The sequence below is a fragment of the Notolabrus celidotus genome, chromosome 4, assembly GCF_009762535.1.
Source record: "Notolabrus celidotus isolate fNotCel1 chromosome 4, fNotCel1.pri, whole genome shotgun sequence".
Taxonomy (NCBI): Eukaryota; Metazoa; Chordata; class Actinopteri; order Labriformes; family Labridae; genus Notolabrus; species Notolabrus celidotus.
The window spans coordinates 11,287,646-11,300,590 of NC_048275.1; the positions used below are offsets into that span (position 1 = coordinate 11,287,646).

The following is a 12,945-nucleotide window of genomic DNA, read 5'->3' on the forward strand; positions in this document are numbered from 1 at the left end:
TGGGTTTGTTTCTCTGTGTGTTTGTGTGTGTGTGTTAGTGTGTGTGTGTAGCCCATCAGAGTCAGTGTCTGTGTCAGCAGAAAGACCTGCCCTGCGTGGAGGAAATGGTCCGGAAAGACAGTAATAATATCTTGCTGTTCATTTTTGTTATGGAGCTGATCTCTCTCCCTCAGTACTCTTTGTTTTTTTCACCATTCCGGCATTATTTTATTTTCTTAAACTGCCTGTTCACCCTCTTTTAAACTGCTTTATTCTCTCTTACCGCTCAGTGTTGTGTCTCTCGTGCAGGAGGGCGAGGTGTTGTTGTTGGGCCCATTGTCAGCCAATCCCTCTCTGATGTGTTCTGTGACAACGAGTACGGATCCAACTTCCTGTTCAAAAACAATGGAGATGGAACTTTTTCTGATGTGGCGCAGCAGGCAGGTAAAAGGAGCAATTACATATCACCATTTTGAAAAAATACAAAGGATATGTTTATTTTTCTGATAAAGAGTCTACCAAATACCTGTAGGTTTGGAGGACCCCATGCAGCATGGCAGAGGAGTCGCCTTGGCAGATTTTAACCGTGATGGAAAGACAGACATCGTCTACGGGAACTGGAATGGACCCCATCGCCTTTACATGCAGCTGAATAACCGCAAACAGAAGTTCAAGGTCAGTTCAGATGTGTTTTTAAGGTAATTAATACCAAACAAGCAGCACACAAATACTGATAGACACAAAACAAGTGAGATTAGAGCAGTTAAGGTGCAAAAGGTAAAGTAAAAAGAGCTTTTTATACCAAGTCAGCAAAAATACAACAACAAGGAAGTTTTAATATAAAGTCAGGTTTTTTTCCACACTGGAAAAAAAACCCAGTTCTATCATGTTTTACAACAGTGGGTGGTTTTAAAACAGCAAGCTGGCATTTTGAAAGCTAAAGGGCATTATGTATGATCAACATGCATTTTCTGTAGGCCTTTATGCATATATAACTGATGTTACATAATGCATAAAGAGGCCTATACTTAGGGTTGTGTCCAGACCTTTCTGACAGGGGGGGGGGGGCTCTGAGGCACTGACTCATGCAGGGTTGGCATCAAGTATGTGTGCAATGAAAGCATTGTGTAGATGCTACATTTCTGTCTCTAATTTCTTTAACTTTAAAAATTAACATAACGGAGTGGAAAGAATAAATCTTCAAAGCTAGAGGTTGTTTTTCCAGATTAAAAAATATTTACAAAAATGCAAACAAACTGCAAACTGTTGGAACTATCAAAAATACATTTATAAGCAACTTTGATGGACTGATTCTTCTCTACACGTGTTTAGTAGTTTTCAACAACTGAAAGTGCAACCATAGACTGTATATTAAAATGGACATCATGAGTTTTCTCTGACCATGAAGACAAAAGATTAGGAGCTCCCTCTGCTGACTGGCTGCAGTATAGATCATAAAGCCCGTCTCCTTCATGTTAACAAATGGGACAGAGGTCAAACTATGAAATATACACACATGTCAAATAATGCTTTCTCAGACATGGTTTCTGTCATAGTTTCTTTAGTGTTAATTTATGTCCAAGTGTTAATGATCAGCTTGAATTAGTTATTTGAACTTGATCTAAAAATATTATTGATTGACAGCTCTGTTGACCAACATGGGCTTCTGTAGTATTCAGAGTAGAGGAGGAACAGTAAGGGTAAACATAGCAAACACTAACACAGAGTTATTGAACTTTCCTTAGCCATGAGTGTCTGCTTCAAATCATTACAAGAATCTGTTCTGCTGTGGGCTGACCTGACCTCAGGGATCTTCAGCGTTTTATCTGAAAGTTTAATGTGTGTTTTGGTTCGTGAAAAGGGTGTGACGTCAGTACTGCAGCTCTACCAGACAGCTCACTTCGGTGCATGCTCGGCTGCACCAGCAACACATGTCAGCGCTCATGGAAGCAGTCTTTTAGTTTCAAAGCTTATAATGGACGGAAATGGCAAATGGCTCCACAATCCAATTTAAACAGAAGTTCTGCTTCCGACAGGGCAAACAGCCAATCATAGTCTAGGATTTTAGGGTGGGCCATGCCACCCTGTTTGCCCTTGTGGTCATGCCCCTGTCTGTAATATTGTACTGGCTTCCTGATATTGCACAATCTCCCTCTATACTTTTGACACAAAACAAGGTTGACTAATGGCGTGACAGTCCTGCCTTTAGCAGAGAGAGGTAGAGGTAATTGGTAACTTTCAGCTGAACACAAGTTAAAGTAAAGCAGGTGTGAAGAAATGAAGTCGTATCATCAGGAGGGAAAAAACTGTGCTCCAAATGTAGACATTCACACTTCTGCACACCTTGCCATTTGCTGCAGTAAGTGGGTTTGATCTGAACATTGGTTTTGGAAAAGGTTGAATAATCATCAGATATCTTCACATTAAACCTCCCTCAGGTTCCTCTACCATGACATGCTGAGACCTTAATTTAGACGAGGGTCATTTGACCCAAATAAAATAAGACATAGTGATATCTTTGTACTTTAGACCGGTGTCTAAGCCTTTGTCTAGGCTCTTTCTTTGGTAGAAAGTATCTCCATTCTAAACAGATTACAGGAAGGTCTGTGGGTATTCCAGAGTAATTACTGCTTATTGATTATATACAGGCTTTGATTAGCCCATCAGATCAGGCACAGCAAATGATGAAAGACGACTGTACAGGGAGGTTGTTTCTCTTTTCTTCTCCTCTCTTTAGAATCAATGTTTAATGAACATGCAGCACAGAGACAGCAGATCCCACTCATTACCTCTGTGAATCACACAGTTATCTATGCTAACGGTTTGCTGGTGAATTAGCACTGCTCAGTACCGGCAAGCTTTAGGATAGAGTGGGATTTAGGAGCAGATGGGCAGTGATTTAGTGAATCACCATCTATAGAGACAACTCCTTGGAGACAGCCTACAGTGTGCATTTGATTGTGTAGTACAGTGAGGAGTGTAAGAGACGGGGACGGGGTATGCTGTGTGTAAATCTGCAGAGGTTTCGGGCTCGGTGATCTATCTCTTAGCACCTGCAGCTGCATTTTTTACCAAAGAGATAAACGTCACAGGAGGCATATTTATAGGGGTCAAATAAGGGGTTAATGTGTGATGCTTAGCCCAGAGACAGTTCCATCAGCCTGACACACACACACACACACACACACACGCACACATTCACACAGAGCACTCTAACACACACACAAACACACAGAAGACAAATTGAATTAACTAGCCAATGTTTTTTAAACTAAGATTGTTAAATCACAAGCCCACAACAACACGTTTAAGACCCCTTTCCCCCACACACGCTGACTCTCCCACTCGCCATGTTGACCTTTGGCATGCATAATGAAGCCGTTGTATCACTCCAGTAAACCGCTAATTAAATTGGGCTGAAACAGCAGCTTGCCTGGATGGTGGAAAGTGCCGATTAGGCCCGTTTGAGCTTTAATTAAAATCTATTGCTGAGGTTTTCCTTGCAATAGGTTTAACAAGCACACACTCACTGAACACACAACTAGCTAATACATATTTAAAAAGGTGGAAAAGGTCTAACTGTACAGGTAGTGTCGTTCAACAGAGCAACTTCATTATAAGTCCAGTCCTTATAAATGATACCATTATTACCACTAAGCAAACTTTTGTGATAAAACTTTAGAAAGGTAATTAATACAAGATTTAAGAATACTGCAGGCAATTTTTATTGTAAAATAAAACAAAAACATACCATCAGGTTCAACCCAAACCCATTACAAAACTTGGAACAACACTTAGACTAAAATGAAATATTTCCCAATTTATTTGCATTTCATCATGTGGATTTTTCTTTGCAATGCAGTGCAAGCGAATAGAATATACATTCTACTCACATACGTCGATGTCGATTTAAATTTTTAAATTAAAACTATTTCTCGTAACTGATCTCTAGTGGCCAACCTACAGTACCTTCAAGGCCCACCAGGGGGGCATGACTAACTTTTGGAAAGGAAGGGAGGGAGGTTACATACGGTGGCCATGAAGGACAAAACAAATTTACAAAAGATGAAATACTTTTAAAAAGTTGGAGACAAATTTACATATTGGAAAACATTTTTGCATTTTATAAAACAAAATTACATTAGCAAAACACTTTTACCAAGGCCAAAAAAAAATTTACATTTAAGAAAACAAATTTACATTTAAGAAAAAAAATTTACATTTAAGAAAACAAATTTACATTTAAGAAAACAAATTTACATTTAAGAAAACATTAAAATTTACAAAATAAAAAAAAAACACATTTACAAGCAGTGAGACAATTTTACAAACAACATAACGCTTTTAACATTTCTGAAACAAATTTACTTTTATTTTTAACGGAAAGGGAATGTACCAAACACCGGAAGTGATCCGGTACCAAACGGAGTACCAGTAGCAAACGTTGCTACGTTTGGTTTCTCTCCATCCAAACAAACTTAATGACCCCTCACTTGATCAATCCTGGATCACATCTGGTATTTGGTACATTCCCTTTCTGTTAAAAATAAATGTAAATTTGTTTCAGAAATGGTAAAAGTGTTCAGTCGTTTGTAAATTGTCTCACCGTTTGTATGTGTTTTTTTATTTTGTAAAAATTTTTTTCTTAAATGTTAATTTGTTTTGGTCTTGGTAAAAGTGTTTTGATTTTGTAATTTTGTTTTCTTAAATATAAATTTGTTTTCTTAAATGTAAACTTGTTTTCCAAAATTTAAATTTTTCACTAACTTTGTAAAAGTGTTTCATCTTTTGTAAATTTGTTTTGTCCTTCAGGGCCACCGTAGTTAGAGGATTGAATATGAACACATGAATAATGTTTTTTTTTAAAATAATATTCAGTAATCAAAATCATTACTCTAATTGGGAATTTAAAAGAGTTTCCCTTTAAATTTTACACTTACAATATAATTTAATATCAACCTGATGGCCTGGGTTGGATTCCAACCTGCAGCCCCTTTCCGGTATGTCATTCCCCTCTCGCTCTCTCTGTTTCATGCTCCATCCACCATTATATCCTGTCCAAGTATAGGCATAAAATATTACTTCTTTAACTATAAAAAAAATCCTTCCTTGTCATAAGAAATCGAAAGTTGTGAAATGTTCTCTAACGTTGTAGTATATTTAAAAATTACATCATCCCTGTCATCCTCTTTATATCAGTTATTTTTGGTGAGATATGCAGTCCTGTCAGGACAAAAGTTTCCCATTATAAACTTCCTTTTTCAAAATACTTGTTATAACTTCCCTCACAAATTAATATCTTTTATGGTGAGAGTCCCGTTCATTTTCCTTATGGCCTTTCTATTCATCCACCTTGCAATACAGTAAATTAAGATCAGTCCCTTCCTCCCTCCTGGCCTCAGTCGGCCATCCCCTCTCCTTCACCTGAGAAGCAGAAGGTCACTGTGTGCCCCCCTCCCCCTCGCCCGCAGCTTTATGAGCCTTATAATTAAAACAGGGAGTAAATACTGGGGGGAGTGAAGGGCCGCTCTATAACTCTTCCCGACTTATCACTGTGTCACTGAAGCAGGGAGATATCTGTTACTTTCTCGTGCAAAAACTCCTCTGCTGAGAAGACTTTTTCTGGGAGGAGATCTGCAGTCTTCTTTTCTGATGCCAGGGAATGTAAAAAGGTCTCAGGTCTTATCTTTAGGCTTTAGAGGGAACTCTTGGCCAGGGTGACTTACATGAGTGATGACAGATCAGTGTCTAACTGAAGGACTAGATGCTTATTATTGATGCGTTCTGTTGTGGGAACTGAACATGTGACCTTCAGGTTGTGGAAGAGTCTCTTTATTCACAGCACCTGTCATGATGTTGGACTGAACACAAACAGTATTTTTTGGAGTCTAGTCATAATATGTTTTGAAGTCTTTTACTTTCAAAGTTCTTTGGCTATCAAGCTGCATTTTTTTGTGTTGATGTATTGCACCATTGTGTGTCCTAAAGCCTAACAAAACCCTTGATATTCAGGAGTATTGACCAAGAAAATGAGACAGAAAAAACTTTCTTTTTACCTTTTTTTCCCATAATAAAGACCAAGCAGATATTTCTACTAGTAGTGTACTGAAATGTAGCATATGCTATCATCAGCATAGAGAGTAACATAGAGGTAAACACAAGTTATAGAAACACTTGATATATATGTTGTCAGATTATTACAAACTAAAATTGATTTAGCCTTTATCTCCAATTAGACAATGACAGGGGCGCAACCTTAGCTCTGCCATTAAGTTGTGCAGCATGTTCCTTGTACTGAGGCTGCAGTCCTGAAAGAAGTCAAATCTGACCCATGGCCCTTTGTCACAGTCATCCCCCAGTCTGTATTCCCTGTTTCCTACTTTATCAACTGTCCTGTTATCTGAATAAAAGCATAGACACTTAGAAAACAGTTGAAAAATCCCAACAACAAATAATTAAACTAGAACAATGCTCTGTGAAAGAGGAAGATGAAGAATACCTACCTAATACCTGTGGGAAATTCAATTTTTTACACTCTGTTATCAAACATGCAACACACATGGGCCAGAAATACAAATTCATGCACAAACATGAATATGCCCAAAAAAAGTTGGCTGCATGTGGGCAGACACCCTGAAAAGTTGGGGGTTCGGTGCCTTGGCAGTGTCCAAAAAGTAAAGTTGCACCTCTCCAGCTACCAGCACAATATCCATTCTTCGGACAACATGGATTCATTTCTACCCACTGTGAAATGTGATACCAAACCATTGGTTTAAAGCAGACATTTATGGCTATGAAAAGCTCAGTGACTCTCTACTCGGCTAATCTGGTACAGAACTCTGCAGGGGCCCACCTAAGTCAACAGACTGTGAATCAATCATCTTTTTAAAATCAAATGAACAACTTCAAACTAAACTTGTCCGAAAATGAAAACTTGGACGTTAATCAGCATGATGAAAACATGATTATAGTGAAAGAAACCATGTTTGAGAACAGATTCATTGATGTGCAATGTAATTTTTATAGTCTGACCAATGTCCATCTGTTAACATGAAGGAGGCAGGGTTTATGACCTGAACTGCAGTCAGTCAGCAGGGGGAGCTCTACATCTTTTGGCCTCGCAGTCAGTGAACACACCATTTTAATAAACAGTCTATGGCCTGTACCAGGACTTGAAAAGGTGATCCTTTGGATACAAAGTAAAGTCCCTACAGAGTGAGCTTTGTTGCTATCAAAAGCAATCAAAACAGACTTGAACTGACTTAGTGTGTGAAAATCCAGCAGTTTAGTTGTGAGGTAACTGTCCTTTTGCACAAGTATGTAATGAGCATGACCATGGTTATGATTGCTTTAAGGTAACTCCATTTTCTCTCAATGTTTGCAGTCACCTGGCTCTCTAATTCTCAGGAAATAATTCCTAGAGTTGTAAAATGTGTTTCTGATGTCGTCTTTTATCTCACAGGATATAGCATCCCAGAAGTTCGCCATGCCGTCCCCTGTTCGCACAGTTATTGCTGCAGACTTTGACAATGACAACGAGCTGGAGGTCTTCTTCAATAACATCGCCTATAGGGGTCCCTCTGCCAACAGGCTCTTTCGGTACTCTCGAAGAAACAGACACACATACAAATACACTCTCAGCAGCAATATGTTAAATTTAAATAGCACTTTGTTGATGAGCTTAACAGACTACTCCTGCGTCTTGATTTAATATTCTAAAACTTGGCTTTGAAGCTGAGAAGAATTTAAAATTCCCAGCCGAGGATACTTATCTAGTCTGGCATCCCGCCTCCTCCTGCACACATGGATGAATCTTTCATTAAGACAGTTTTAGGTCTCTTTTTGGCTGACGGTTAGGCTTCGTCTTGAGATAATATTAATGAACTCAGCTCACAAAATGCAAAATATGATACATATCAATAGTTAAGGCTTAATAGTAGAATAAACCCGTCCTGTCTGAATAAAAAATCAGATCTGGCGTATTTCCTTGAACAGGATGCATAAGTCATGATGAATGTTGCCATGAGCCGGTGGGTCAATTCATCCTGAATATCAATAATCAGTTTAAGCCCCAGAGATTTCCTCGGATCAGAATATTCCTGAGCGCCAGGTCACTGGAGAGGAATTAGTCTTCCTGCACACGATGGAGAGCTGACAGGGGTCACTGCTCCCCAGCACGTGGCTCCACCATTGTCTAGTATGAAGATGAATCAGCTCATTTAAATCTGCTCTCTGGCACTGAAGGAGACAAGCTCCAACTATTGTGCCTTAGATAATTAATTCAATACAACTAATCAATATGAAGCTGAGCAGAGAGGTGTAGCAGCCAAGATCAGCACATTAATGCAGTGTGAAATGTGATTATGACTTTAGAAAAAGATGATATGAAGGAGAGGTGTGTTGTCATTATAGGTATGATAGTGTAGCAGGTAATGAGCATTATATCGCTTAACAATATCGTTCAGCAGACATTCAAGTCGAGTCACTTTGGTAACAGGATGCATTCACAAACAACAGGGTGAATTAATAAAAGGGTACAGTGCACTTGATTGTCCCAGTGGGGGACTTTGTCCTGGACCTGGACAGAGACACATCCCAGAGGAAACCACAAACAACAGATTAAACATTACCCATAATGCACTAGATCTGCACAAAAACAGTAAAGGAGGCAGAGAGCAGCAGCACAGGAGTCAGAGTCACAAATCAATGCATGCTAATAATCATTCAATAAAAAGACGTGCATCTGATATGAGAGGGAAAAAAGTCTGCCTCCTGTGACTCATCATTATTTACAAATTTTAACAGAAGGCATGACTGTTAGAGGAGAGAAGAATTGTGCACCAGAGGTGTGGGCCTACAATTTTAAAATGATTGCCTTTCCTACCTGTGGCTCATGTGGGTGTTTTTGCATACTTTGTCTCCTTTTAGTTTCTTGAGTTCAGGCTGTCTGAATTATCTATGTTGCATCTTAAAATCCACTTTTTCCTGCAGTCTTGATGCAACACTGAGTGCATAGTAAATACAGCAAGTACTGAGATGATTTAGCTCCACCCTGCTGCAAAAACACTCTCCATTATTAGTAAAAATCTCCATTCCACTGAAACAAAAGCAATAAATTTGCACCAGCAACACGTTTGAGCATATAGTACTGTATCAAAAACTGAATTACTCCAAGGTGCATTATTGTATAACAGCAGAAGAACTTGTGCCTTTTATGTGTGATGTTTTATTGAAGGATGATGGTTGAGGAGGACAGCTCTTTGTACTGATGCATGTAATGATGTGTGGTGTACAGTAAATGTATCTACATTTTAAGGTGGTTATATGTACTGCACTTACATTCTTACTCTGTAGCGTAAGTATATTGCTAAATGTGTTTGAGAGGTGGAGTAAACAGTAAGGTGTTTCCCTTTGAAAGGTAGTGTACACAGTAATATGATGCCTTGATGGGTATCTGCTGTGATGTTGATTTTCAGGGTGAGCAGGAGAGAGCATGGAGACCCTCAGATAGAGGAGCTGAATGTTGGGGAGGCATCAGAGCCTGAAGGACGAGGAACCGGTGAGTAACTGTCTTATAACTCGGTTTAAACAATAACTAAAATCTGCTATTCTTCCATCTCCCCATTAGGTGGCACCAGAGCTCCACTCGCTATCTGAAATCCCTCCTGAGCTTTAATGTTCCTCATTATTAGTTATAAGACTGTCCATGTTCACTGCATGAGGATAATAAGTGTCATGTAGGCTGTTTCCTGCTGTGTGTTCTTGCATCATTACTGTGATGGATCTGCAGGAGCTGTAGCCACAGACTTCGATGGTGACGGCCGTCTGGAGCTGCTGGTGTCTCATGGTGAAAGTGCAGCACAGCCGCTCGCTATATACAAAGTCAATCTTGTGAGTATTTGTGACGTTTCTTTAATGTCTAACATCCGAATGAGTGTAGTGCAGTGATATCCTGTCCTTCTCTCATCACCTGTGTGTCTCAGGGCACCACCAACGCCTGGCTGCGAGTGATTCCCAGGACAAAGTTTGGAGCCTTCGCCAGAGGAGCAAAAGTGGTGTTGTATACGAAAAAGAGCGGCCCACACACACGCATCATTGATGGAGGCTCTGGGTATCTGTGTGAGATGGAACCTGTCGCACACTTTGGCCTTGGTAAACTTTCATTCATTCATTCATTTATTGTTTATGTGTTTTCCTTTCAGCTGTTGCAGGTATTCAACCTGTGATCTCTTTGTTAACAAGAAGTGTTCCCCCATAGGACTTTCTCTCCTAATGTAAACAATAAGCAATTCTTGCCCTGATTATAAGGTTACATTTTTTGAATTACACTTGAGAAAACCAACAAATTTTCAAATCTGAGCAGACAAATTCAAAATATTCATCAGACGATGGAGAAATAGATAGATAGAGAAATGGAAACAATGGACACCCATGGGAGTTTGTCAGTACGTTAGTGCTGGATGGACTAAGTGGGGACAGATGCTGTAGCTGGAAGCCAGCCTGGAACCAGCTCCCTGACTCCCTCTGCCCCCTGAAGGACTGTCAGCTGGTGGTCATCCAGCACTGGTAGCTTACCCTCCTGCTCACTGAGTCTGCTCTGTTCTGAAGAGACTCAATTTTAATGCTTGATTGCTCACCACACACTCTCAAAGCAGATTTCCCACGGCATCGCTGCTTCAGAACAGACCTCCACTCTTCAGCTCTTTATACGGGTAGACACATGAAATACACTCCGCAGCACTAAATGAGAAGGTGTCAATCGGGCGCAGAACAGGTGAATTATTCTTTGGCTTACCGGCAGCACACCTGCCCAGCGGATCACAGGCTGGCAAGGCAACTCAAGATCTGTTTACATTAGAAATGCCACTTTAATTAAGGCTGTAGAGGCCCTCTGAAGAGGGGCTTTCTCTCTGCCTGATTAAAGTAGTTAATGGAGAGAGACCAAGAGAGTGCCGCTCTGTCTCTCGCTGTGTTTGTGTCAGCGAAAAGCAGAGAAAAGGGACAAAGCTTGATGAAATAACCTGAGACAGTATTTACTGTGTGAGCCCTCAAAAATCACTAATGTCCCTCTCACTGTGTTGTGTCTGACAAGGTAAGGATGTGGCCACAAATGTGGAGGTGTACTGGCCAGACGGTCGATCATCGGCCCGACCCCTGGAACCTTCAGACATCAACAGGGTGCTGGAGATCCACTACCCAAGAGACGAGGAGGAAGTCACTCCTACTGTGGAGATAGAGGTGCAGCAGTCCTTCACAGAAATGCTAGATTCTCATTAAATGTACCACAATAGAAGAAGACCTTGAGGATGTCCTGCTATACTATGCTGCTTCTAGTGGTAATGTCATTAAGTAACTCTTGTAGCATTACTCTGAAATGAAGGAGCTCAAAGACCTTGGTTTTAAATTTGGTGCTTACATACATCAAATTATGTAAGTCCTCTGTGTTAGGCAAATGACACAGCAAACTTGGGGAGGTAGTATATCCACACAGCATGACTGTATATATCGCACAGAAAGTGCTTTGTATTTATGTTTGCAACATTTGCTTTTTTGCGTTTACATTTTTGTGTTTGAGTGGAAGATTACTATAAATGAAGATAGACTGATACCAGAGGCAGAGGTTTGGACACAACATGCAATCAGCTGCTGTTGTATATGTCAGCATCAAGACTTGCCAGTACAAACCAGTACATGTACTTTTGGATAAGTGCAGTGTCACAAAACTTAATAGTCTTCTTACATCCTATTTGGGTGTTAGGTTTTGTTAAGATCTGATGAATACTGATGAATTCAGTATTATGTGATTTAAATATTGATCAAAGTTAATTGCAAAATCTTTGGGGACCAGTGGTTCCAAATAAATTAATTACTATATTTTTATCAGAACTTAAAATCCATATTTTTCTTATCGCAAAACCTTTCTGTAAAATCCTGTAAATACATCTACACCTCATGGGCATCTTAGATTTTTCAGTCTTGTTTCTAATGAGTCTGCCTGTATCTTACAGTGTGGTCATGGGTTTGCCCTGAATGAGAATGGCCGCTGCACAGGTAAGTCCCACATATCTTTATGTGCTGACCCCTATTCGCGTGTGTCCCCTATGAAACACCAAACAAAAGGTGTCTCCTCTCTCCTCGTCTCCCCCTTCTCAGATGAAGACGAGTGTACTCAGTTTCCAACTGTGTGCCCCTCCGACCGCCCTGTCTGCACCAACACCTATGGCAGTTATAAGTGCCGCGCCAAGAGGAGATGCAACCAGGGCTTCGAGCCCAACGACGATGGGTCTGCCTGTGTGGGTGAGTGGTCCTGGCAGAGTCAGGGTAGACTTAGCTGGATTACTGAGATCAGGAGAACAAAGGAAGCACTGCTGGAGAACGAGATGCCTTAAGCTGCCTTAATTACTCTGGTTTTTGAATAAAGGCTTAGAGGTGCTAACATTCCTCTGGCCATGTCCCCTCTCTGCACCCTGCTGTCTTGCATGACTACCTCCCTCATGTGAATGCGCTCTCTTTCAGCCATGAAAGCCTCTGGAAATGTGGCCTGAAAGAAAATATGCACAGACAACATCAAAATGAAGAGTCTAATTGAGACCAAAAACAAACCTTATCATTATCATCATTATCATTTTAGATGGCTTATGATGACAGAGGCAATGATTTTGTTACAATTAACTGTAATGGCCATGTTGTCAGTCTGCCAGTGGCTGTCTTTGCACCCACATATGGCACACTACCCTGTTTTTATGACTTCGAATGGTTACTGTAGACTAGGGATGTAAATTTCAAGTATTTTCCGTGATCGATCTTTGGAAATGTTAACAATCAATTATCGATTAATCATTAAAATAAAACATAAACATTTTCCATGTCAAAAATAATGCCGAACGCGTTTTTTTTTCTCTGAATCAAATGTTCCTTCATGACACAATGACACTCAGACTTCAACAAGGGAACTGAACAGAATCA

At 40.1% G+C, this 12,945-nt stretch overlaps 1 protein-coding gene and 1 long non-coding RNA gene across 2 annotated transcripts in view; one reads left to right on the forward strand and one right to left on the reverse strand.

Moving 5' to 3' along the window:
- The window catches only part of LOC117811650, a 55,322-nt gene extending 54,930 nt beyond the window's left edge, over positions 1-392 (reverse strand). Inside the window, exon 1 of the long non-coding RNA XR_004631040.1 lies at positions 263-392. This is a non-coding gene — a long non-coding RNA (uncharacterized LOC117811650). The remainder of the gene's footprint in view (positions 1-262) is intronic.
- The window catches only part of crtac1b (cartilage acidic protein 1b), a 34,571-nt gene that overhangs the window by 15,989 nt on the left and 5,637 nt on the right, over positions 1-12,945 (forward strand). The window contains exons 6-14 of the mRNA XM_034682051.1: positions 289-423; positions 512-654; positions 7,442-7,578; positions 9,456-9,538; positions 9,770-9,870; positions 9,963-10,131; positions 11,072-11,217; positions 11,988-12,030; positions 12,133-12,276. Coding sequence (XP_034537942.1) covers positions 289-423; positions 512-654; positions 7,442-7,578; positions 9,456-9,538; positions 9,770-9,870; positions 9,963-10,131; positions 11,072-11,217; positions 11,988-12,030; positions 12,133-12,276 — 1,101 coding nt within the window. The remainder of the gene's footprint in view (positions 1-288; positions 424-511; positions 655-7,441; positions 7,579-9,455; positions 9,539-9,769; positions 9,871-9,962; positions 10,132-11,071; positions 11,218-11,987; positions 12,031-12,132; positions 12,277-12,945) is intronic.